We start from the raw sequence: 25,771 nt of genomic DNA on the forward strand, positions 1-25,771 counted from the left end.
AATTGCACTTCTTGTTGGAAGAGGATCTTGTCTTATATGATCTTCTAAGTATTAGCACGTCACAGCTAATCTCCAACCAGAATTGTGATAAGGTTGGAGATTAGCATGTCACAACTCAGCATCCAGGAAAGGATTGTGATTAGGTTGGAAATACTCTCGGCCTCAATCAGTGGAGAGACGTTGAAGGATATCAGCAGCAGATTTTATGGAGATTTGTAGGCCTCAATCAGTGGAGAGATGTTGAAAGATATCGGCAGCAGCAGATTTTATGGAGATTTGTATTCATGTTTAAATTCTTTGTCGCTGTAAACACCTAAGGTAGAGTGTTCACGTTGCAATCAATTGAAATAAATAAAAATAAAAATAAAAAAGGTATTTTTTCTTCATGGTATCAGAGCCATTGTGAACACTTGGCATCATTACCACGTCAAAGCTTCTTTCTCTTATCTTCCGCTCTCTTCTTCCGCCATGGCTACTCTTTCTCTCAACATTGGCAACTTCATTACACTCGAACTCACCCCAAATAATTATCCCTTATGGCGTGAACAAGCCTTGGCCCTTACACAGAGTCAAGAATTGGTCAGTCATCTCACAAATGAAGATCTTGCTCCCATTAAATACACCACACCAAATTCAAATAGTTCACAAATGCAGAAAATTTTATTCCACAGTTAACAGATGCTTTCATAGCCTGGCGAAAGTCAGATTATCTCCTTCATGCGTGAATCATCGGAACACTTTCAAAGGAAACTCTCGGACTCGTCGTTGGCCTCGACACAACTCATGCCGTATGGGAAGCACTCAATAATGCATATGCCTAAAACTTGTAAGAACGTGAATTTACACTACGGCAACAGGTAACTTATCTTCGAAAAGAAGATGACAAAACCATTACAGACCACATTCGTACCTTCAAAGGCCTATGTGACAATCTAGCAGCTATTGGAAAACCTGTTCCGGACCAAGAAAAAGTCTTTTGTCTTCTCACCAGTCTTGGTCCTCAATATGAAACTTTCACAACAACCATATTGAAGCCCCCACGACCATCATATTCTGAGTTGGTTTCTCAACTCCAAAATTTTGATCAAAAGCGCATTTGGTTTTTTAGTCATACAGATGTACCAGCCTCATCTCTTAGTCATCAAATGGCATTCTATGGTCAGCAGTAGCAACGATTTCAGCAAACTTCCTCAAGCTATCGTGGAACCCCATAGAAGTTCACATCTAGTGGGGGTGGATTCCAGGCACAACAACAACAACATAAGGACTCCAATCGGAGCTACACAAACAACCCTCCTTTTGCCAATTCACAGCGCCGTCCTCCACCACCAGGTGAGCGTTGCACGACTCCTGCAGAGAGGGACAAATACCGTGACCAACAGTGTCAATACTGTAGGATAATAGGTCATGTTGCAAATATCTGCTGGTGGGTACCCAAAAAACCTACTCATCATGATGAAATCCCACAAGCACTTGCAACACTTACCTTGGACAACACCATTGCAGATATAGAATGGACAATAGAGACTGGACCTTCCAATCATATGACAGGTAAGCCAGGTATATTAACCAATATTCGTAAATATTCTGGTACTGACACAGTTCTAATTGGCGATGGATCTTCCTTGCCAATTCTCACAACTGGTGACTCGTGTATAAAATAAAAAAATCAATCTGCTTTACCTCTACATGATGTCTTGCTAGTTCCAAATTTAAAAAATAATTTACTCTTTCTAAGCCAGTTAACTAATCAATTTCCTATCAATTGTGAATTTTCTAACGCTGATTTTTGTGTTAAGGATTGGAAAACAAGACAACCAGTGATAACAGGGAGACGCAGGGGTGATCTTTATGTTCTACCCTCTTCGCCAGAATTATATTTTTCTCATCGCTTCAAATCCGGCACTGCAGAAGTTTGGCACCAACGCTTAGTCCATCCTCAGTCTTCGGCTTCACAGTTATTAAAAAATAAGGGGCTAATTGATCTCTCAGGGGCAAAAAAATCTCAACATCTTTGTGATAGTTGTCAATTAGGGAAGCTTTGTCGTTTACCTTTCTCTTGTTCTAAATATTCAAGTTCTAGTATTTTTGAAAAAATTCATTGTGATTTATGAGGACTCGCATCTATTTTATCTATTGCAAAATTTAGATATTATGCTTGTTTAGTTGATAACTTCTCTAAATTACACGGATGATTCCTTTACGTCATAAATGTGATTTTTTTAATACATACTTGGCCTTTGAAAAATAAGTTGTCAGGCAATTCAACAAACAAATTAAAATTTTTCATTCAGATGGAGGCGGTGAGTTCATCAACTCCAAACTTTCAACTCACTTTCTTTCCACACGCATTATTCATCAGATATCTTCCCCGTATACACCTGACCAGACTGGTATGGTTGAAAGACGACACAGGACTATAAGAGAACCAGGTATGACTATGTTATTTCATTGCGGTGCTCCTTTATTTCTATGGGTAGAAGCTTTCACTACAACTATCTACCTTATGAATCGATTGCCTACATCTGCCCTTAATTTTGAAACCCCATATTTTGCGCACTATGGAGCTCATCTTATTTACTCTTCACTTTGTACCTTTGGCTCTAAATTTTTTCCTTACACTCGGGACACATGATATCACAAATTTGATCCAAAAACACTTCTCTGTAGTTTTGTAGGCTACAGTGATAAACACAAAGGATATAAGTGCTTTCATCCTTCAAGCAAAAAAATAAATAAATATCTCTCAGCATACTGTTTTTGATGAGTTAGTTTTTCCTTATAAAACTGCTAACACTTCCCACATCACATCTACTAAGTCACAGGTCATTAGCATCTTTGATTCTCGGTTACCACACACTGACGTGCGCTTCCCTGTAGGACCTTCTTTGACATCTTTAACACCACCTTGTTTGAGTCCCTTACCGGCAACAAACATCCATCATCCAACCCCACCATCCCACCATCCCAGTTCCACTGACCTACCAGATTTTCCATCCTCCCTTTCAGAGACTTCCGATATGCTTACCCACAATCATAGCTCGGCACTACCTGAAACACCTCCACTGCACGAGTCTGAGAATTTGGAACTGTCTCAACCAGCGCCGCTTCCACAACTCATGTCTGAACCATTAGAGTTATCTCACCTTACTCCTGTTTCTTCAGCACCAACATCTCATTCTATGGTCACTCGGTCTAAACTGGGTGCGGTAAAACCCAATCCAAAGTACGTTTTGATTACAACCACATCTATCAATATACCTCGTGAGCCACACAATATTAGATCTGCCTTGGCACATCCTGGGTGAAAAGCTGTCATGCATGAGGAACTTGCAGCATTACATAAAAACCAGACCTGGAAACTTATTCCTCGCACATCTAACATGCACGTTATTGGATCTAAATGGGTATTCAAATCAAAACTCAAACCCAACGGTCTTGTTGTAAAAGGCTATCATTGAATTGGTGGTGTAAACTACACTGAAACATTTTCTCCAATTATCAAACTGGGAACCATTCGCATGATCATTACTGTAGCTCTTGTTCAGCGGTGGCCTATTCGTCAGCTAAACGTAAAAAACGCATTCCTGCATGGTCTAATCTCTGAAGAGATATATATATATATATATATATATATATATATATATATACACAACAACCCCCATGATTGACAGATTCTCAACACCCGACATATGTTTGCAAACTACAAAGAGCTCTCTATGGTTTAAAACAAGTACCTCGTGCTTGGTTTGATCGATTCAATACCTTTCTCCTTAAATACGGGTTCTTTTGCAATCTAGTAGATTCTTCCTTATTTATTTTTCAGTCTGATTATGAAACACTAATTTTGCTTCTTTATGTAGATGATATACTGCTAACAGGATCCGCTCCATTACTTGTTACCAAGCTAAGACAAAAACCTCATTAAATAAAACTCTTATGGAAGACCCTAGTTACTATCGAGGACTTGTTGGAGCATTATAGTACCTCACATAACACGCCCTAATCTTTCATTTAGAGTTAACTGTGTATCTCAATTCATGCATGCTCCCACCTTGGCACATTTGAAAATAGTTTGACGTATCCTACAATATGTCAAAGGAACTATTGACATAGGACTACATTTTTCTTCAAACATTACACTTAATTTGTTTGCTTTCTCAGATGCAGATTAGGTAGGGTGTCCTACTACGAGATGTTCCACTACTAGCTACTATACCTACCTTGGAGGAAATCTCATCTCTTGGTGTGCAAAGAAGCAACATACAATTTCTCGGTCAAGTACAGAAGCAGAGTACCGAATCATGGCTAACACAGCAGCAGAACTCACATGGATGACCTTCATTCTCAAAGATCTCCGCATTCTAATGGCATTTCCTCTCATACTCTACTGCGACAACCTTAGTGCTCTTCATATGACAGTTAATCCTGTGTTTCATGCACAAAGTAAACACATCGAGTTGGATTATCATTTTGTGCGCGAACGCGTTGCGCTTGGACTACTTATCACTCGACATATCTCCACTGCTAATCAAGTTGCAGACCTCTTCACTAAGCCAATGTCAAAGGCAGCCTTTCATTATTTCCAAACCAAACTTAGACTCCAACCCCGGCACAATTTGTGGGAGGATATTAGCACGTCACAACTAATCTCCAACTAGAATTGTGATAAGGTTGGAGATTAGCACGTCACAGCTCAACAACAGCTCAACATCCAGGAAAGGATTATGATAAGGTTGGAAATACTCTCGGCCTCAATCAGTGGAGAGACGTTGAAGGATATCGGCAGCAGATTTTATGGAGATTTGTAGGCCTCAATCAGTGGAGAAATGTTGAAGGATATCGGCAGCAGCAGATTTTATGGAGATTTGTATTCATGTTTAAATTCCTTGTCTCTGTAAATGCCTAAGGTAGAGTGTTCACGTTACAATCAATTGAAATTAAAAAAAAAAAAATGGTATTTTTTCTTTACTAAGAGAAGTGAGGTGAAGAACAAGTGAATTCCTCTACTCCTTAAGGTTGTCGAAGCCTCAAGCTTACCACTCCTAAAAATAGAGCTGTACTCCATAACCTTAGGAAGATGCAATTTCCAAGCTCTTAGTCTCTTACTCATTTCTCATGTCACTCCATGGGATTTACAAAACTTCTCTAAGGGCTTACTCGTTTTGCCCACTTCTCTGATAATGTGTATAATTGTGTCATCATTACTGTTTTTTAACAATTGACAAACCAAACACAGGAATGATCAGTCAAATGTAGATGTATTCAGCAAACAAGTGTTAAGATTGGGCTCCGCTATGGGGCCTTGGGAACTTTTAGGCAAAGACACCTCCCTTGTAGCAAAAACGCCTCTATTTATAAAGAAGAGGGGTGGCAATGTTATGAATTATTGAAAGGTTGAGGGTGCTTCAAGGGGTAAGCTAGATATGGATGATTGACAAGTAGCAAGACCTTGAGGGTGAATTAGGTGGTTTGTGTGTAAAACTGTAAATTAAAGAAAATTGAGAGGCAATTGGGTTAAGAAAGGTTCTAAGAGGTTGCTATATGCTAGGAAAGGAAAGGTTGGGATTGAGATACTTGAGAAAATCTCTTGATTTGAACGAAGGGTAGTTTCAAAAATTTTCTGTGTAAGTTAGTTAGAGTCGTAGTTTTGTAAAAAGATGGAAGTCAAGGTCAAACTGAGGCTATTTGGAGTATTTTGGTAAAAAGTGAGCATAAGGTCAAAGGAAAATAAATTTTGATTTTCAATTCCTGTGCAAAGACGTGGATGCCATTCTTGGTTTTCCTTAGTGCTCAGGTGTTGGATTTGGGATATCTATGGCTTGTTTGAAAGGGTATTTAACACGCTAATTAATGGTTTTGGTTTGGAAGAAAAATTACTAGATTTTATGGAAATGTGGGTCCACAAGCTAAGTCAAATTCAGGTTATGCAACCGCCAAATGATCTTGCATGTAGTTCAAAATTTCAATCCTAGGTTTGTACCCCGAAGATTGGTTCGAGTGGAAATTGGGCTCACAGAAAAGGAGATCCAATGGGCTTTAAGATGGACCCACGGATCATAGGGTTTGGACATCAAAAACTTAAGAAATAGAGACTCTAAAATGGCCCCGAAATTGGCCTTGGATGCGAAAAACATTCCCGCGCTCAAGGCCTTTTGAAAAAACATAAAATTTGCTGTTGTAGACTTGGGACGCAGAAAAAAAAAATTCTCTGTCCTAGGAATCTTTCAAAAACAAAAAGATATGGGGCGCTCCTTTGGGTTATGATCGGTCTGAACACCATTTTAGTTTATCTAAGTTCTCTAATTCTTAAATTTTCTGACTTGGATGTGATTTTTTTAAGCTATAGGTAGGCCAGGCTATGCTTAGGCCTATTATGGGGTCTATGGTGAGTACTCAAAGAAATTCCTCAGTACACTTTTTTTTAATACAACACAAGACCCTTTTTAATATGATAAATGGGTTAATTAGCTGAAACACTGTAGAGTGGGGTGTCTACAAAAGGTTAGCAATATTTATCAAAGAGTTATGATCCAGTGGGCCATGTGCATGGAGAGGAAGGGAAGCAGCTGGTTCAACATGCATTTTTGGACGTTGATCCAAAGCCTCCAAAACTGTGAGAAATGTCGTGAATGGATCGTATCTCTAAAATCATACTTATCAAGAAATCTTAACCATTCCTAGACCCCTAATTAATCAACATCACTCTCAATGAATGTGAAAATCTAACCAGTGCTGCCCGCCTGATGGAAAAAGCTCAAACCTCTGGCACATGTGCTTGTGTGTGGATGGGCATGGTCACTCCATAGTCCATGCGTGTGCTAGCATAGCAAAGCTACATACAATGGTAATACAAGGAAAGTTTCGTATGCCTGAACCTGTGGTTGGCAGATTCTCCATTTAAGATACCCAAGTCAACAAGCTGAAAAGGGATGAGGTGGAACAAGCTGAGAATTCGAGTTTCCTTATTTCAATGTGACAACTGAAGGGGCTTGGATATTCCAAAAAAAAAACTTCAATGACTCTTCATAGATGAAATTAGGCTTGTGGGGTCACCTACTGCAAGTCATAGGACTTCCCATCGGCTCTGATGCCCACTCTATTGCATTTTTGGCATCTCTGGTGCACCTTGTACCATGGTTTGTAAAAATGGTCTGATTCGTATAGGTTTTGGTTCCAAAACAAAACAAGTCACCACTCCGATGCTTGGCCAAGTCAGACTGAGTTGGGCTGTACCCCAAGCAAGTTGCACTAGGAACCACTACTTAAATCCATGGCTTGTGTACATCTTTCTCATCAAAGCTACATGTTCTGCCACAGTAGCTCAATTGAGGGCTCTCTATGCTGCAATGTTGAGATCAAGAGGCTGTACTACTTATATGTTTGTGTCATATCCATTTTCTCTTGTGCCGTCATGTGAGTGCTGCCAATATGAGCTTCTTTGATGGCCAGTTCCAAGAGCCCGGAAAAAAGAGGGAGTTGATGTTTGGTAGATAGTCGATTGTAAAACTTCTGACAATATAGCAAACCTGTCATTTAGAAGCCAACGGAGTTCATGAAAGAAAGGCAAAGATGACAATGATGACATGATATGAACCCACAAGGAGTCATGGGAGGCAGGAACCGGTCCACTGGGAGAATCCGGAAATGAGGGACTAGCACTGAAATTGCAATAGCTGGTTATGATGTTTCCAATCCTGCTTGAAACACACTGAATTGCACGTGGGGTTTGGTTGCCATTGTGAATTTTAGTACTTCCACCCCCACTCTGTTTGTTTCCTCTATAATGAATTGAATGAATTGCTATCTGGTTCGATCAAGAATCCAAACACACCCGTAGACAGCATCCTTCCAATCAAGCTACTTGTTTTAATCTGCAGCTTTGCTTCCTTCTCTTGAATTGCTCTGGACCGCTTCGCCATTTGCGCATCAGTTTCTCTCTGGGGAAGTCGACATGACTATACTTCCATTGCACTATTCCCTGCTGCCTTGAGCACCTTCCGATCTTTCAACAACTTCCTCACCATGGCCACATCATCCCACCGTCTGGCAGCTGCATATATATTAGATAACAACACATATCTCCCACCATGGTGGGGCTCTAAATCAATGAGTCGCTTCCCCAATTCTTCGCCAAGCTTGACTTCACCATGAATTCGACACGCGCCGACAAGGGCACCCCATAAACCAGGGTGAGGCTCGACTGGCATGCCCTCAACAAAGCTCAATGCCTCCTTAATAAGCCCGGCCCGACCAAGTAGATCGACCATGCAACCATAGTGCTCTAACTGAGGTTTGATACCGTAAACTTGAGTCATGAAATCGAAAAACCGATGCCCTTCAACGACCAGTCCCGTGTGACTGCACGCACTAAGTACTCCAATGAAGGTCACGCCATTTGGCTCAAGACCCATCATCCACATTCGCCCAAAGAGGGCCAGTGCTTGCTTACCACAGCCGTTCAAGGCCATGCCGGATATCATAGAATTCCATGATAATATGTTCTTTATGGGCATCTCATCGAAGACTTGGAGGGCCCTATGAATGCTCCCACACTTACCATACATGTCTATAAGCACTGTCCCCAACGCCACATCAACCTCGATCTTGTTTTCCATAATATAATGGTGGAGCCATTCGCCTTGGTCCAAGGCCCTTAGTTGCGCACAGCAGGAAACTGCGCTAACTAATGCGGGCTTGTTAGGCATGATTCCTGTGCCGACCATGTCCACGAAAAGCTTCAAGGCCTCTTTAAAAAGCCCACATTGCGAGCACCCAGAAATCATCCCACTCCACGTAGCCACATTCCGTTCAGGCATTTCGTCAAACAGCTTCTTCGCTTCACCGATCTTGCCACTCCGAGCATACCCCACGATCATTGCATTCCACGATACTGCATTCCTAACAGGCATCCGATTGAAAAGCCACCGCGCAGAATCCAACTCCCCACAATTCGAATACCCAGCCACCAATGCGGTCCACGAAACAACATCTACAACTCCCGAACATTCATCAAACAAGTGGCGGGCGCAACCCAACTCCTCAAAACCCGAATACATACTAATCAAATTGTTCACGACGAAGACGTCGCAATCCAAACCGAACTTCAGAACATGGCAATGCAACTGGAGGCCGAGATCAAGGCACGAAGAGACCCAGCACGATCTTATAAGGAGAGGGAATGTGAAGTTATCAGGTGAGATACCAGCATGGCTCATGCGGACATAGAAACTGACGGAATCGAGGGGCGTGTGACTCTGGGAGAGGCCTCCGATCATGGAGTTGTACATGTAGAGGGTGGGGTGTTCGATGTGCTCGAAGAGGACCTTGGCGTAGTCAAGATTGCCGGCTTGAGAGATGGCGGAGAAGGCTAGGAGTCTGGCTGTTGTGAAGGAGTCTCTGTGAAGGCCGGAAGTGATGATGTGGGCGTGGGCGCGCTTGAATTCGGACATGTTTGCGAAGGCTGACAGGGATTGGGCGACGTTGGGGTGGTGGAGGAGCCCCATCTTTTCGGCCAGGAAACGAGAACGCATGTTCTCTCTTCGTGTGGTGGGTTTTCGTTTCTGTTTTTTTAAAAAGGGATGGTTTTTAGAGCCGTGCATATGTAGGGCGGCAAAAGGAACTTTTACCAAAATAGGCCCGCCTGTTTAAAGAGAATAGCCTTCCTTTTCCTCTTTTATTATTATTATTTTTTTCTTTTTCTTTTTTACGACTAGACAGTTTTATAGCTTTTTAATTATTTTTTATTAACCAAAGTACCCTTACTTTTGACCATCTAATTGCTTTTGCTTGCGGAAACATCTTACAAACCCTACTCTCGATGCATGAGGTGGCCATAATATGTTGATTGGGGCCATTTCAAGGTAAATCAAATTCGTTCATTCTTTCTTCGGTAGCACCCCATTTAAGCGAAAACAGAGTAACTTCAGCCTTATATGGGCTCTTTGTGGCCCAAACAAAAGATAATGGTGGTAGTTTGCTTTCAATTATTTTCTTATGGTATGGTCCACCTAATCTGCGAACGTGGCTCATTCTTTGGCCCGTTGCCTTTTAAGAAATGCATATTCTAATAGGCAGAGTGGATTCGGCACATACCTTACTGTAGGCCTCACAGACGACATCCTCGTGATGGTAAGAGCCTGGTTCAAGATTGTTACATGTGGAGGGTCGGGGTTGTCATATGTTAATGGTTAAAGTTGTCGTGTATTAAGAATCTTAAGTTGTAATGTGTTAACGGTTAAGATTAATATTATTAAGAGTTTGGGTTGTCATGTGTTAAGAGTTGAAGTTAATGTGTTAAAAATCTAGGTTGTTAACCTTGACCTTTAACATATGATTAACCTTGGCCCTCAACTCATGACAACCTTAACCTTTAACATGTGATGATCTCTACCCTTAATAATGGCACCAGACCTTAACTAAACAAGTCTTCATTTACCATTTATGGGGCCCACTCACAGGTACGTGTCAAATCTACTCCATCCATTGGAGTTGGAATTTAATGAAAGGCAATGGAAGGCGATGGGCTGAAGAATCAGCCATATTCGTAGATCACGTGGACCACACCCACAGGGAACAATGGGAATAATGATGTCCACCGTTGAAACCTTTCTATGTCATCCAACCTATTCATAGGGTCATGGAGACGTGGATAAAGGGAAATAAAAAATATCAGCTTGACCCAAAACTTTTATGGCCCCACAAGAAGTTTTCAATGGTAGGTATTTAATTCACAATGTTTCTTATGGTGTGGTCCACTTGAGCCTTAGATATACTTAAATTTGGGCTCATGCACTAAAATAAATGGGAAAAATAAATGAATTGCATGGATTAAATGCACAAGTCATGGGGAGCTTCACAAAGTTTACGGAGTACGCTTTACTGGATGAGTGAGGGGAGCTTCACAAAGTTTACCAAGTACGCTTAACGGGTGAGTACATGGTCCGCTTCCTTTTGAGAGCTGATTGGGTGAGACCCTGGAATCACCTAAGATCGCGTGGCCCTTACTATGGGGCTCACCTTGATGCACGTATTCTATCTATACGTTGTTATCCATTTTTCCATTTCATTTTAAGGTATAATTCCAAAATTTGAAGCTTATCCAATTATTAGGTGGACCGTGCCATAGGAAACAGTGGTGATTGACCATTGATGGGCCACAAAAGTTTTGGATTAAACTAATATTTATTTATTCCCTTCGTCCAAGCTTATGCGACCTTATCAATAGATTGGATGGCAAATAAACACAACGGAAACGTTAAAGTGCACCCTAAGAAGTTTTTTATTGGATATGATTCATTTTTTAAGTAACTCCCTAAAATGATTTGAAAAATTGGATGGATGGCGTTGATACAAAATCCATACATTAAGGTGAGGCCCACGATGAGGGCCACAATGTCTTGGGTAGGGCTGGGTTAAGGTTGGTCTGATTTATGTCCAAGCTTGGCCTGCAATTCTAAACCAACCCAAGCCCAAATTCAGCACCAGCCCGTGACAGGCTGAAATAATCCAACCCAAATCCGGCCCGAGACATTTACATACAGCCTGTAACGTCCTGAATTTCCGTGGCCTGAGTCTATGCTCGGCCTGGGAATCCTAGGCGTTAACATAGAGATTAAACACTTGCCATTGAAAACTTCTTAATGGTCGCGAGAGCAAAAGTACTGGATCAAGCTGATATTTGTGATTTTCCTTCGTCCAAGTCTATGAGACCCTATGATCAGGATTGTGCAACTGGCATTATAATTATAAAGTATCCCATCAGATGGACAATCTACATCATCCATCCAAGCAACTCCATGGTCCCATGACAATGCAACGGACGTCGAGCACGATGGATGAAAGTGGGGTCTCGAAGGTCTTCTCTAACCATTCAACCGAAGGGAAACGCTCACTTGGGCACACTTTCTAATCAGGCAACTCGCCTCACTAGTGGATTCAAAGCACACGTGTGATATCGTATCCACTAATCAATCAATTCCCACATTAGCTGGTACACATGACTAACACAATTGAACCGTTCAGAGACGACAATCAACGGGTCAAATTCGATGTACACGTGTGAACCACTTTATAATCTTCTCGGCCGGAAATTTGAGACATAACACTACCAAAGTTGGGCTTGGGTGATGAATGGACCCGATATCACATGCATGTGCTTCGTTTCCACGTGTGATGCGAGTGCCATTTAACCATCACGAGGAGTAAACATAAGTTGTCGTCGTCAGAGAGGTGTGTTAAGTGTCTATCGAGACTTATTAAAAGACAGGGAGAAGTGCTTGCTGTCCATCTCGCCATCGAAAGCTCTCGACAGCTGAAAGTGAGAGGATCCCACGAAAACGACACCTCGCCGCAACCGTCTAAAATATAGAAACGCAACAATGCTGTGGGAAGAGATTCAAAATTACCATATTACCCTTTCATCGCGTGTAAGGCCTCATTTGTTAACACTGAATTTTTGCACTTAACGTGAAATAGGAAAAATATTCCGTGTTTAGTGGTGTTTGTTAATGCATCATTAATGTAGAAGAAGGAATGCGCTAAGAGGTTTTTCACTTAATTCTTTTTGTAATAGGAGTCTAGCTTAATGGTGAATGTGGAATGCGCTCAATAAATTTTTCATTAAACAAACATTTTTACTTTCAAAATTATCCCTTTTCAATTTACTACAGCAATTTTTTCCCTTTAAATTATTTGTGCAATACAAAGTCAACTTTTAACCTATGAAACTTCACCATGCCCCCGCCATAATGCATGTGTTTCACCCATTCCATTCATCCATCTATAAAGATCGTTTAGGGCTTGATACCAAAAATGAGAGGAATATAAATCTCCGGTGGACCATACCACAAGAAAACAATAGTGATTGGATATCCACCATTAAAATTCTCCTAAGGCCCAATGTACTATTTGTTTGACATCCAATCTGTTGATTAGGTCATATAAACCTAGATGAATGGAAAAAACAAAGATTAGCTTGATCCAATATTTTTATGGCCCCCAAAAAGTTTTTAATGGTCGACGTTCATTCAAGATTGTTTTCCCATAATGTGGTCCACTTGAGATTAGGATATACCTCATTTTTGGTCTCATAACATAAAATGATCTATAAACATAGATGGGCGGCTGGATGAAACACACATCATGGTGGGGCCCACATAGCACTGACCATCAGCCATCGGATGGTGGCAGGGGAGTAGCCAATCTGTTTCCGTGGACGTGGATTGGATACTGACAAGTTGAGTAGCGAGACTTGCCATCGAAGTTATGTCACCAAGTTATATGGGCCCCATCATGACGTATGTTTTGTATCCACGCCGTCCATCCATTTGGAAATATAATTTTAAATAAAGATCCAAAGAATGAGTCAAATCCAAACCTCCAGTAGACCTCACCACAGAAAACAATGGGGAGAGTGATGCCCACCATTAAAAACTTAAATAGGCCACAAAAGTTTTTGATCAAGCTGATATTTGTTTTTCCCTTCTTTCATGTCCGTGTTAACTTATGAACAGGTTGGATTTGGATTTCAAATAAAAATAATGGTGAGCCTTAGGAAGGTTCCAACGGTAGGCATCAATCTCGCCACTGGGTCAATTACATATTTCGATCGGCCTAAAATTAAATTTCCAAATAGATGGAGGCAAAGCACATACATCATAGTGGGCCCATAGAACTTGATGACGTCACTTCGGTAGCCAAATTCAACCTGTAAGTGGCTAATCCACGTCCAAGTAGGATGCGGATTGGTTGGTGTACCTCACACCAGCTATATAGCTGCTGTATTGACGTCAGCAAGTTCTATGCATCCCATCATGAGGTATGTGTTATATCCAAACCATCCATCCATTTGGCAAGCTCATATTAAAGCTTGAGACGAAAAATAAGTTGCGAAAAGCAACCGGGGATTGAACGTCTACCATTGAAACCCTTTTTGGGGTCACAGAAGTTTTAGATCAATATGATTTTTTTATTTGGTTTGGATAGCATATAAATATAAGATGGGCTTATTTGAAGGTTTTGTTGCTACTTGTGTTCAATCCTATAAAATCTTCCCGCTAAGAGGAATCATATAAAATCTTCCCGCTAAGAGGAATCAAGGGCCTTACGATGATTTTTAGTTTTTTATTAAATATGTTAGTTTATTTAAATTAAATATAATGATTTTATTTTCATTTCGTAAAAAATAATTTATTTATAATGTAAAACATTTCCAAATGAGAGATAGGGACAACTGTGTCAAATTAACATATTTCAGACATTTAAGATGTTTGTTAACAAACAATTTGTTTAAGATTCAGTACTTAATTTTTAGACTTCAATCATAATTATTAAACAAGTCTTTTTACTTCAGATTTCAAATTCAGGCTTTAGATTTCAGATTCAGGCTTCAAAATTTAGATTTAGTCTTTAGACTTCGGATTTAACAAATGGGGCCTAAGTCTGAGATTCAGATTCATTAGTGGCCCTCTAGTACTCAAGTCGGTGTGGGAAAGATTCGTGGGCTCACCATGTTGTATGTGTTTCATCCATGTCGTCCATCCATTTTTGCAGCTCATTTTAGGGCATGAGCCCAAAAGTGAAGCGAATTTGAATATCAGGTGGACCACACCACATGAAACAATAGTGGTTGAACACCCAACATTAAAAACTTCTCCAGGCACATAAATTTTGGAGCAAGCTGATATTTGTGTGTTTCCTTCATCCAGTTATGTGTGACCTAATCAAAATGCTGAAGGGACAATAAACATTAGAGTGGGCTCTAAGAAGTTTTTAATAGTGGGCATTCTATCAATACTATTTCTTGTGTTGTGGTCCACTTGAGATTTAGACCTGCTTTATTTTTGGGCTCATGCACTAAAATGAGCTAATAAAATGAATGGACCACATGATAAAACACATACATCATGGTAGTGTAGATGGCACCGACTAATATTGAGATCTCGATAATGAAGGTGGAATTAATCACAGATTGCCTTTTCATAATTATAGAGGTTTTGGATGAGTAAAAGTGGGACCAAGGCTAAGGAAAGTTGTATTTCGATCGTCTTTATTATAATAGATATCGGACAAGGTCCCATGATTTTAACGTTTCTTGTGCTTTATTTGTTTAATTATTTACCTCCTTGCGTTGAAAGTGATTATCATCCAATTTTTTATATTATTAGTCCTATTAATTTTTACATTAAAGGAAAAAGGTCTGTAGCGTTGCAAGATGTATCATGTGCTAATTTAGGCCATTTGTAATAATTTTACAAAGGTAAAGCAAAAGTAAAAAGAATAACTTCGTGGACTTTAAAAGGTGATTTCAATCTCTTCACATGAATTCTTATGAATCAACATCATATTATTTTTCTCCTGTTTGGACCGCAACAAATAAAAAAAGTGGGGCATTTTGCAAAAATTCTACAAAGGTCAAGCAAATGTGAAAAGTGCAACATCACAAACTGTAAAAGGTTATTTCAATCCCTTCACAAGAATTCTTACAAATCCACGTCTTATTATTTTTCTCCTGTTTAGATCATAGCAAATTAATTAAGTGTGAATAGTGAAACCCTTTATGATCTACAGATCATGGAAGAAATTATGAAATCCTTGACATATCAGTTGATTATATTGTTTTTGTGATCAAGGATCCATCAACCATGACAATTTATTGGTTGATGGATTTCTTTACATTCACATGAACATAGGATGAATTAGAAGAGACAACTAAAGCATGCACTATAAACCTGAGCTTCTATTTGTGGAAAATATTATTTTTAAAAAGGATGAGACTACAAAAGAGGCCTTGGCAGCCTAAGGAAGAGATGATAGATCAAGTTTTTACTTTATATAAGAGGTGGAAACCTCTTATAAAAATAAGAAAAAATAACTCTTACACACAAACATTTGAAAATAAAAAGTTCAATAAAAAATGTTGGCATTATAAATCTTAATGCAAAAGTAAAATAAAATTGTTGACTAATAGTACTAGCATGTAAACCATGCATAACAAGGTTCAAAGTAGAAGCAAACCTCTTATTATTAATGTAGTAATCACATATGAAAAGTGTTGGGAGAAAAACCTCTTCTCCACCACATGTACATAAAAAAAGATACAAATAATATTTACATAGTTCACTTTTAGTGTCTGTCTATGAATTTATGCCAATCTACCATAGTCAAAGGTTTATATATATATATATATATAAACAACTCTTAATAAACTAAAAGTTCTTTTTCTCTCACCACATAATATATGTTAGCCCAATTAAATTATGGCTTGCATAAAACTCTTTTTGAAATTATGAAATTACTTTGATAAACAATACACCTATGATGATCAGCTCCATAGATGCTAACAAAAATAAAAGAATTGCTAAATAAAAGCACGTAGAAGAGTCACTTTTAGAAACACATCCAAAGTTTTATAAAGCCAAAAAGGTAAAATTATAATTTACTTAGTGAAGCAGTTCACCTTAGGTCTTCTATGATACTCATATGACACAAGCTTATATATATGGTATACATAAAATCAAATTAAATCAAGTAAATTGTGGAACTTACCATAGCCAAGTGACACTAGAGATAACTCCAAAGTGCATTTAGCTTTTTACCTTGGGTTCTATCATTACCGTGGCATTTTCTAAATTGCAGTTGGTTGCCAGGATCACTAACTCAATTTGGGGTTCTTGAATTTGATTGGACAATCCTATCTCTTGACTCAAGGTCACTTATTTTGTAAAGTAGTACCCATAAATAATTTTTTATTTAGCCGCCTCCAACACAATGATTGGATAATAAAAAATTGTAATATTTTATTCACCATGCATTTATATTGGGACTCATGATTTGGCGAGTTTAAGTTGACATCTCTTCCATACTTCTACACGACCTATACAATTTTAAAGTAATTTTCAAGTGCCAGCGTATCATCGTCCCGGTCTACCAGAGTATCAAAGTCTTTCTCTAGTTTGCCACGGCAACATTTGAGTCATATCATGCTCCTCTGAAAGCTGCCGTCTCAATAAAAAACGGAACGATACCTGTCGAAAGGTTGTTTGGTAACTTACCCAAAATAGAAAGTCCCTACCTCTATAAATACCCATCTCTCCTTTTCTCCTCCCTTCCAACACCAGCAAAGAGACAGAAAGCAAGAGAAACAGGTCTTCTCTCTATCAGCCATGGCACTGAACCTAGCTCTGGAAACAGCTTCGGCAACCAAGCCTTCTCCTTTCCTCAACTCCATCTTCATGTCGACTGTGAGCACCGCGGCAAAGACGCTTGCTACGGTTGCCAAAGCCGCTTCTGGAGAATTAGATGGGCAGAAATGGAGGCCCAAAGACCATCTAAGATACATGCTCATGATGATGATCTGGATGACTGTGTGGGTCCTTAGGGTTATGGTGGACCACTTTCCTTGTTCCATCATTCAATCCCCACCGGCCATTCTCGATGGCTTGGTCTCCGGCAGATCTTCGTCTTCAGATTCACTGGTTTTGCATGAAGAGTTTGGTGATGGGTCTTCAACTAATGCCATTGGGAGGGCTCTCTCTCATGTAAGTATCCTTTTAACTGGAATTCTCTCTACTTCTTTTTTTTTTTCCTTTTTTTTTAATGACAAAAATGGCCCTTATTAATGAGATAATTACGAGTTTAACGAGGATCATAAGGGTATTTTCGTAATTCATGTGGATCAAATCAAAACATGAGAATGCAAATGTATAAACGTTGTTTGTTTGTGAACTTTCAGATACAACGATTTTATTTTTTTCTCTAGTTCCCAGCCGTGCAAAAGGTGGCTTGCATCATAAATATCACCTGGGGAGAAAATCAGGTTCGTCCATTGATCAAGTAGCCTGCCCATGTCAAATCAATGGACATCCGATGGACGGATGAATGGGTACATGTGGCCCACCTGATGGTTGAATTGTTCTAAATTTTTTCCGGGTGATCTTTATCGTATGGTTCGTATTTTTCACGGTTCGGATTTTCCAATTAAATGACGTGTTAGGGTTGTATGTGATTGTGTCTTCACTTTCCGGGAATGGTTGTGAGGGTAATTGGAATGCGACGCGCGCGAGTGTGTCCAAAAACATACGCGGCGCATGCATACAAAGCCAGGGCGGTTCATGAGATGGCCGGCCGGGAACACGCGCCGGGCCAAACGTCAGAGCAGGCTTGTAGACCTTGCGTACCCAAAAAAATATTGACCGTTCAGATGAGAACTCCTGTCAAAATACATGGATGGCCCATCTGATGATCGTTCTGCTTGATTTTAGAGTCGTGGAACTCATGCAGTGAGGATCTCTTGATGGTTCATTTTTTCCACGGCCATGATCGGTTTTCCATAAGCGAGGCACGCAAACATCAGAGGTGCACTCAAGAAAATGCCCTTGACTTCAGTAAAAGGAGAGATGCTCCAGTGCTCTCAGAGTAGTATAAGCTACAGTACTTCTAGTTGAGTTGGAACACTTAGACAGTTTAATACATAGATCTAGTCCGTTGATTAGGTTCAATGAATATTTCATGGGCAACCATGAAACAATTACACTAATCTGACAAATGTTATCCATTTGATCAGTATCCCTAAACACAGACAGTCAAGATCATTTATATAAAATAGATCTAAACTGGATCCATCCCTTTGACAGGGGCTATCATGGATTGATTATGATTCTAAATAATCACCTTTTTTAGGCAATCGTAGCCATTCCATCTATCACTAAGAAAAAGGATGGCTATAAAAAATAAGATCAAATCAAGGATGGATTAGATCATCCGATCAGCATGCTTTTTTGCATTTTAGCTAATGAAATTCATTCTAAATTTATTGGACAGTTCAGATCAATTGGTTAGACTGTCTAAGAGAATCCATGCAACTAAGAGCACCGTAACCGATGCATTTCTCAAATAAAAAGTAGCCTCAATTTCACGGAAACGGATTGGCTATACTCCCCCTGCCACCAGCCAATGGCTGATGGTCGGTGCTCTGTGGGCCCCACCATGATGTATGTGTTTCATCCATGTTGTCCATTTAATTTTATAGATCATTTTATGTTATGAGAGAAAATTTGAGGTATATCTAAATCTCAAGTGGACCACATTACAGGAAACAGTGTTGAATGAACGTTGACCATTAAAAATGTTTTGGGGGCAATGAAAGTTTTGGATCAAGCTGATGTTTATTATATAAATTAATCAACAGATTGTATGTCAAATAAACAGTACAGTGGGCCTTAAGAGGATTTTAATGGTGGATATCCAATCATTATTGTTTTCCTTTGGTGTGGTCCACCTGAGATTTATATCCCTATGTTTATTATATAAATACATAAAATAATCTGTAAAAAGGTATGAACGGAATGGATGAAACAAATACATCATGGTGGGACCCACAGAGCACCCACCATCAGCCACGGGGCTGGTATAAGGGGTAGCCAATCCGTCTCCCAATTTCACGACAAACCACCCAAAGAAAAACACTTGGTACATCGCGCAGGGCGTATTCTAGGTTAGTTTCACTAACATTGGAAGAGATGGCTCGATATGTATTAAATCCATGCCGTACATCACATAGCTACACTTTTGACCTTGATCCCCCAAAATCAGGATTATTCAACCTTCAGTTGAGTCTCTCAAAATAATAATACCTAAAATCTCTAAATTTGTGTGATACAGCCCATTTACCATTGAGAATTAAGTGATTTTTTGGGTATCTATTTCATCCTAAGAAAAACACTGCGTGGATGGATTGGATGGCATATATACAGTACGGTGGGTCCTGCACTAAATTAATGGTGGGAATTCCATCTCTACTGTTTCCCATGGTATGGTCTACCGGAGCTTTGAATGATTATAATTTTTAAGATCAACGATTATAATGAGGTAGAGGACTTGATGGACGGAGTGGATCACATGTAATTTCCACCCACGTAACTATCGGTTTGCGAGTGTAACCCCGGAAGGTTCGCGAGGAGGAAAAGGTGGGGTTGGGTATTTTTGTGAAATCCTGGGGTAATTTCGTCATAACCCACTGTCGTTTTTTGCAGATATTCGCGCTTGTAAACGAGACCCCAGCCACGTCGCGCAAGTACCAGTTCGCGGTGGCGATGGCGGACAAGATCGTGGACGAGAACGCCCGAGAGGGCCATGAATACCTGGCCGAGATCAACCGAACGGCTCTCTCCGCGGCTTTCTCCCGTACATCCAACCTCCTCTACCGATCCCTCCAGACCATGCACTCCATCTACCAGCACTCCGACGATACCTCCACGTGGCCTGCTCGTGTAATCCACTCGCTCCCCCTCGGGTCCCACCTCCTCTCCTACTTCAAGGGCATCTGCTTCTGCCTCGGGAGCTTCTTCCCTTCCTCGTCGCCTGACACGTCAAGATCGCAGAAGCAACTGGCAGCAGCCAGTGACGTGACCTGGGTAGCCGGTGGGGACGAGAGTGTGTTGGCTGAGAAGCTGGCGCAGGAGCTGCTATGGATAACGAGCAAAATGAGGCTTTGTTCGGCCGTGGAAGAGGCCGTTGTGCAGTGGAGCTTTGCTACGGGCCTGGCGTCGCTTTCTCTGACCGCGAATACGCGAGTACAAGGCTCTATCGTCAAAATAACGGGTGAGATTCGAAACCGTACTCTCCTCTTGAAGTTTAAACTCGAAACGGACGGCTGAGAAATTACATCTACAAGCTGTTCCCGTTTAGTTAAAAAATGCCAAAGATCCGAGCGTCTGAGTTGTAGGATCCTCGATCTGAGGCTTTGCTGGGTCCCACCGTCGATGGACGATGTCACGAATATCTCCTCCATAGAAGGATATGGACTCTTTGATCTTTGGATTACAAGTAGATATTTACTGCAGCAACGATCTGATTCCATGATCAATGGCTAGGATCTTCCAATGGGGAGATTTTTCGTACGTGGTCTATCCAGTCCCACGCAACACGTGACGATCTCAATTTCCCACTTGAAAACTAACAGATCAAACCTGCGTTTGAGGATCCTATAACTCGTATGTGGACGAATTTCACCATTAAAAAAATAAGAAAAATAGAAATAAATTCTATAAAATTAGAAATTTGATTGATATATAAATAAATGAGTTTACACTCATTTAAACAGGGATACTAAGATATGAAAGAAGTTCCCGGATTAAACTGCAACTAAAACTCTCATGAATCATGGCTTACTATAAATAGTAAGCTTACTATTTATGGACTGTCACTACTATTGCACATGATTTTTGGCCAAAAATAGTAAGTGTCCTACTTGGCTTTACCATTATCCTAATTATTCTAAACACCCTGCCAAACTCCTAAAGCAAGAGTTATAATTAAACTAAAACTTACTCGTCGTGCCTCAAAATCATATATGCCTGATAATTCATTCCGACTTGCAAGATACATTGGTTTGAAGTTCTGACGGTTTGGATCACTTCTATCTCTGATTGGGCCTCTTCTGGTCCATTACATAAGTGTGGCCCACCATCAACGTGATGGATGATCAAACATGCACGAAAGTTATAGGGTCTCCACAAACTGTAGAATGCGGAGGTTTTGATCCCTGCAATTTTTCGAAGATGCCAAACAACCAGGTCACGAGAAGCATACCAGCCTCGTCGCTACGTGTTGTAGATTTTTTTTGCTTTCTTTCCAATAATGTAACGGTTGCTTGCAACTCAAGCAGATCCACTGTACACGTGGCAATCATGATTAGACCGTTGTTCTGGTGGCCAACCAAGGCACAGACCACAAACCATCAACGGTCGTGCAACGATCAAAGTTAAATATATTCAACGGTTGAGAACTATGATCATCGGATGGCTGGGATTTGTCTTGCTCTATGGTTATCCGAACCGTACTATATCTCCACTTGCTAAAATACGCTTCCAGGTATCAATTCTTGAAAATGACCTCATATCTCTGACTGCAATTTTTCTTTCTACAGCAATCCTCATGAGGGAGCTCGCTCGTGGAGAATTCGAGGCGGGAAGGCAGGTGAAGTTCCGGATCTTCGTCCTCTGGCTACCTCTTCTCTGCTACGCGAGCAACGGACTAACCTGCCCCGTTCTAACGGGATTCGAGAAAGGGGAGATGGAGCGTGTGATGGAGGATGTGATCTCGAGCTTGCCTGCAACCGACCAGGAAGTAATTCTCGCAAACTGGCTGCAGGATTTCACTGTTTCCTGCTCCGACTGGCCCAATCTCCAGAGATGCTATGATCGATGGTGCCGATGCTCCCGGAAGTTACTTCTCTAGTTACTACCCCTTGTTTTTTTTATAGATAACGCCCGTTTTTTCACTAAGTTCTCTAACGCAGTAGTACCACTTGGTACTGTTACATTACGAGAATGGAGAAAATATGGGTGTGGCTTTCTTGTTTATATTTATACTTTCTTTATAAGTATATTTTAGTAATATATATATATATATATATATATATATATTTGGTTGTATAATTTTAATAATACATGTGGTTGTGTGTAAGATCTGACTCTTATCATATTTCCGAGGACACGGTCTTCGTGTGTTCTGTCTGTCTGGCAGTAGGAATGATCACATGCTTTGTTTTGAGCTCACTTATGATGTTTATATGTGGAATCCAAACCGTGCATCTGGTGGGCCTTATGTGAATGGTACATATGAAGAATCATATACTTTCCAAAAAGTCATGTGGGACACACCAAAGGGAGCAATCTAATATCAGGGATATATTCATTTGAAGTAGTTAGAGATTTGGTACGTACCTTCATCCTGGTGGGACACGCACAATGACTGGGTTGGATGACAAATGCACAACATGGTGGACAGGCGTTCGATCGGGATGTTTCTATGGTGGGTGTCCACTTCCAGATTGGCCCTTTTTTTTTTCCCAATCAGAGTGGGTCACCTGAGTTACAGACAGGTCGGATTTTTGAATGTTGCATTGAAACATCAAGGTGGGCCCATACAGCTCGGACAGTGGTAATTATGGTATATTTGTTGTACTTTATTTTTTACGGCTCCTAAAATAGCTAAATATTAGACGAAACGGACACTTATGAAAATAAAAATAGTTCTTTAAAAATAAATAAATAAATTACGAATGTAAAGATGGCACCAAGGTAAATGTTACAGGTCATCAGGCAACAAGGCATGGTGAGAAGCTTAGGGCCCGTTTGGCCAGTTGGATTGGATGGGATTGGAAGGGATTGGATGTTAAATCTCGGGATTGGCCTGGCGTGCCAAACAGAGCCGGTGATCTGATACCAATCCCATGGATCTTAAGACAATCCACTGACAACGCCTTTATTACCTTTAAATCCCATCCAATCCACCCTAATACTTTCAAATTTGCCAGGGACGTATTTGGTTAGAGGGATTGGAAAGGATGGGAAGGTTTAATCCGGTATTGGCCGGCCGTGCCAAATAGGCTGGATATAGCAGTCCAGGGATAGAGCAATCCCATGGATCTCAGGACAATCCACTGACAACATCATTATTACCTAGAAATCCATGCCATCCACCCCAATACCATCCAATCCCTTCCAATCCACCTGGCCAAACGGGCCCTTAGCGAATTAAAAGGGATTGAAAGAAGAGGAATTATTAGAAAATCAAGGAGAGGTAAAAGCACGTGAATACCGAGGTGATGATGATTCAGCTATCATAACAACTGAAGTAAAGAAGAGAAACAAGTGTGGAGTATTACATAAGCAGAGAAGCTTGTAAATAGAATGAAAAATTATCGGAACAAATCATCTTTTACCCGCCAAATAAACCAATCACTTTATCTTTCTTTATTATAGCTATAGACATATCTTAGTAGTAACAATAATCTTTAGATATAATCCAAGTCTACACTCTTATGTCGGACTTTTTCCGTTTCAATACAAACAATCTTCATTCAGAAAGACTCTTTTCAATCCTACTCTATGGTCAATTGTAAGTATTCCCTTTATACGTGATTGTTTTTTATTACCTGGTATACCAAAAAGTCATTTCGTACATAAGTCAAAGTGTAACCCATCTTCGAAGGAAGAACCCCAACCTCCGACAATCGTCTGATCATCTTATAATAATCTTGTGCGAGTGACTGAATAGGCTACCGATCTTCTCAAGTTTCGGTCTTATACGATTGCATTCGATGTATTCGCTTATATTGATACTTGAGGTCAAAGTTATTCGGTTTGAATCGAGCCACACAATCAATTTTGGCACGCCCGCACACACCACAAATAAGGTTGGGCATCGAGTCGAGTCGGATCAAGTTATGCTTGACCTGACTCAACTCGATTTTGAAATAGACCTAACCCAAACTCGACCCGACTTGGTAGCGAGTCCAGCATGCCCGACCCGATCCAAGTCTGGGTCTAGCCTGGACTAATCCAAACCAAGTCCCACCTAATCATAGGTACCGAGTTGAGTCAAGTCAACACCAAGTTGAGTCAATTCAACACCGAGTTGGGTCGGGTGCAACAGGTATCTGCGGGCTGAAATAATAGTTCAGAACTTAGTTGCACCTGTTGGAATTGTAGCCTCTCCATCAACTACACAACATCTTAGATCTAAAACACCAAATTTGTTTTTTTTGTATGATCAAGTTTCAGATCGAGTCGAGTCAGTACCGAGTCGGATTTTGAGTTGAGTCGAGTTACTAGGTGACCCGAACTTGACTCGGTTTAAGTTCGGATTGGATAGAGTGTACTCAGTTCAGATCGACTCACCCACTTGATTCGGGTCGAGTCGAGTCTGAACGAGTCAGATGAGTCAACTCTGCTGAGTCGAGTCGTCACATGCCCAGCTTTAACCACACGTGACAAAAAATAAATCAATTACCAGCAATTTTTCGCACACCCGATAGGACTTCAAACTAATAAGTTGTCATACTTGCACCAGAGGAGGAGACACAAGTTCAGCCAACGATTGAGATGTTACCGAACTCAGTACCCATTTCTCCAAATCGGGACAAGGCGTCTTCATCTCGGACCGATCTACATGAGATAATGTCGGTTGGGCTATGCGATATGCAAATAATAATTCAACATATTGCAGAGCATTCTCGAATTCAGGCTGAAACTTTCAATAGTTTGATGGTTAATTAGACTGAGAGCTTAAATTGGATAATGGTTATTTTTACTGAAAGAGCACCTGTCGTACCTCAGCAAACAGTGCCTCAGCCAATTATACCTCAGCAAACTATTGAGATTGGTTTTGTCAGAAACCTGGCACCGGTACTGCCAGCACCGCCAATTCTTATTCCACAATGAAACACATATCATGCTCTATTATAGAAAGTGAGAAATGTTCCACCACCTGCAAAGTTCAAACGATTTGAACAAGAAAACATGAATTTCACTCATGATGTCAGAAATCAGGGAATACATAAGGGGGTAACCTTTCTTTAGGAATATCCTTCACAATGGGAAATAATAATCAATAGGTCTTGAGCCATCACCTGGGGTTAAACCTTACCATTTGGACCATGACCAAATTTTACAACTAGTCTAAGAGGTGACAGGTCAAGTTCTTGGTCATATTATTACGCCGGTCTATCATTTTTTTAAAAATCCGAAATGGATTGACCAATAATTTCCATTGCCCGGCCAACTTTAATGTTTTTCGGCCAAGATAGCCAAATTTGAAGTTTTTTTTTACTAAGATTATTGAGTTCAACAAAGATGGGTGACTTTGATATTTTTTTTACCAATATGTCAAACTTTGATGTCTTTTTACCAAGATGATTGATTTTGATGTTTTTCAACAAGGATGACCAAATTTAATAATTTCCGATCAAGATAATCGGTTTCAA

The 25,771-nt window shown here is 40.3% G+C and overlaps 2 protein-coding genes across 2 annotated transcripts; one reads left to right on the forward strand and one right to left on the reverse strand.

The window, feature by feature from the left end:
- Positions 1 to 7,958: 7,958 nt before the first annotated feature.
- Positions 7,959 to 9,506, reverse strand: LOC131224697 (pentatricopeptide repeat-containing protein At5g66520-like). The gene has a single exon (XM_058220010.1). The coding sequence runs from the start codon at positions 9,504 to 9,506 to the stop codon at positions 7,959 to 7,961; it is 1,548 nt and encodes a 515-aa protein (XP_058075993.1).
- Positions 9,507 to 17,103: 7,597 nt separating this feature from the next.
- Positions 17,104 to 22,364, forward strand: LOC131236830 (uncharacterized). Its single transcript, XM_058234302.1, has 3 exons — positions 17,104 to 17,540; positions 20,034 to 20,601; positions 21,929 to 22,364. Exons 1-3 carry the CDS (start codon positions 17,166 to 17,168, stop codon positions 22,237 to 22,239), a joined length of 1,254 nt encoding a protein of 417 aa, XP_058090285.1. The 5' UTR covers positions 17,104 to 17,165; the 3' UTR covers positions 22,240 to 22,364.
- The last annotated feature ends 3,407 nt before the right edge of the window (positions 22,365 to 25,771 follow it).

This window comes from Magnolia sinica, chromosome 2, assembly GCF_029962835.1.
Source record: "Magnolia sinica isolate HGM2019 chromosome 2, MsV1, whole genome shotgun sequence".
Classification (NCBI taxonomy): domain Eukaryota; kingdom Viridiplantae; phylum Streptophyta; class Magnoliopsida; order Magnoliales; family Magnoliaceae; genus Magnolia; species Magnolia sinica.

What these genes read in the sequence shown, in the direction of transcription:
- LOC131224697 (XM_058220010.1), bottom strand. Translation starts at nt 9,506, where the DNA reads ATGGGGCTCCTCCACCACCCCAACGTCGCCCAATCCCTGTCAGCCTTC.
- LOC131236830 (XM_058234302.1), top strand. Translation starts at nt 17,166, where the DNA reads ATGGCACTGAACCTAGCTCTGGAAACAGCTTCGGCAACCAAGCCTTCT. An exon ending in TTGGGAGGGCTCTCTCTCAT is followed by an intron (nt 17,541 to 20,033) that starts GTAAGTATCCTT and finishes CGTTTTTTGCAG; the next exon opens with ATATTCGCGCTTGTAAACGA. An exon ending in CTCTATCGTCAAAATAACGG is followed by an intron (nt 20,602 to 21,928) that starts GTGAGATTCGAA and finishes TTCTTTCTACAG; the next exon opens with CAATCCTCATGAGGGAGCTC.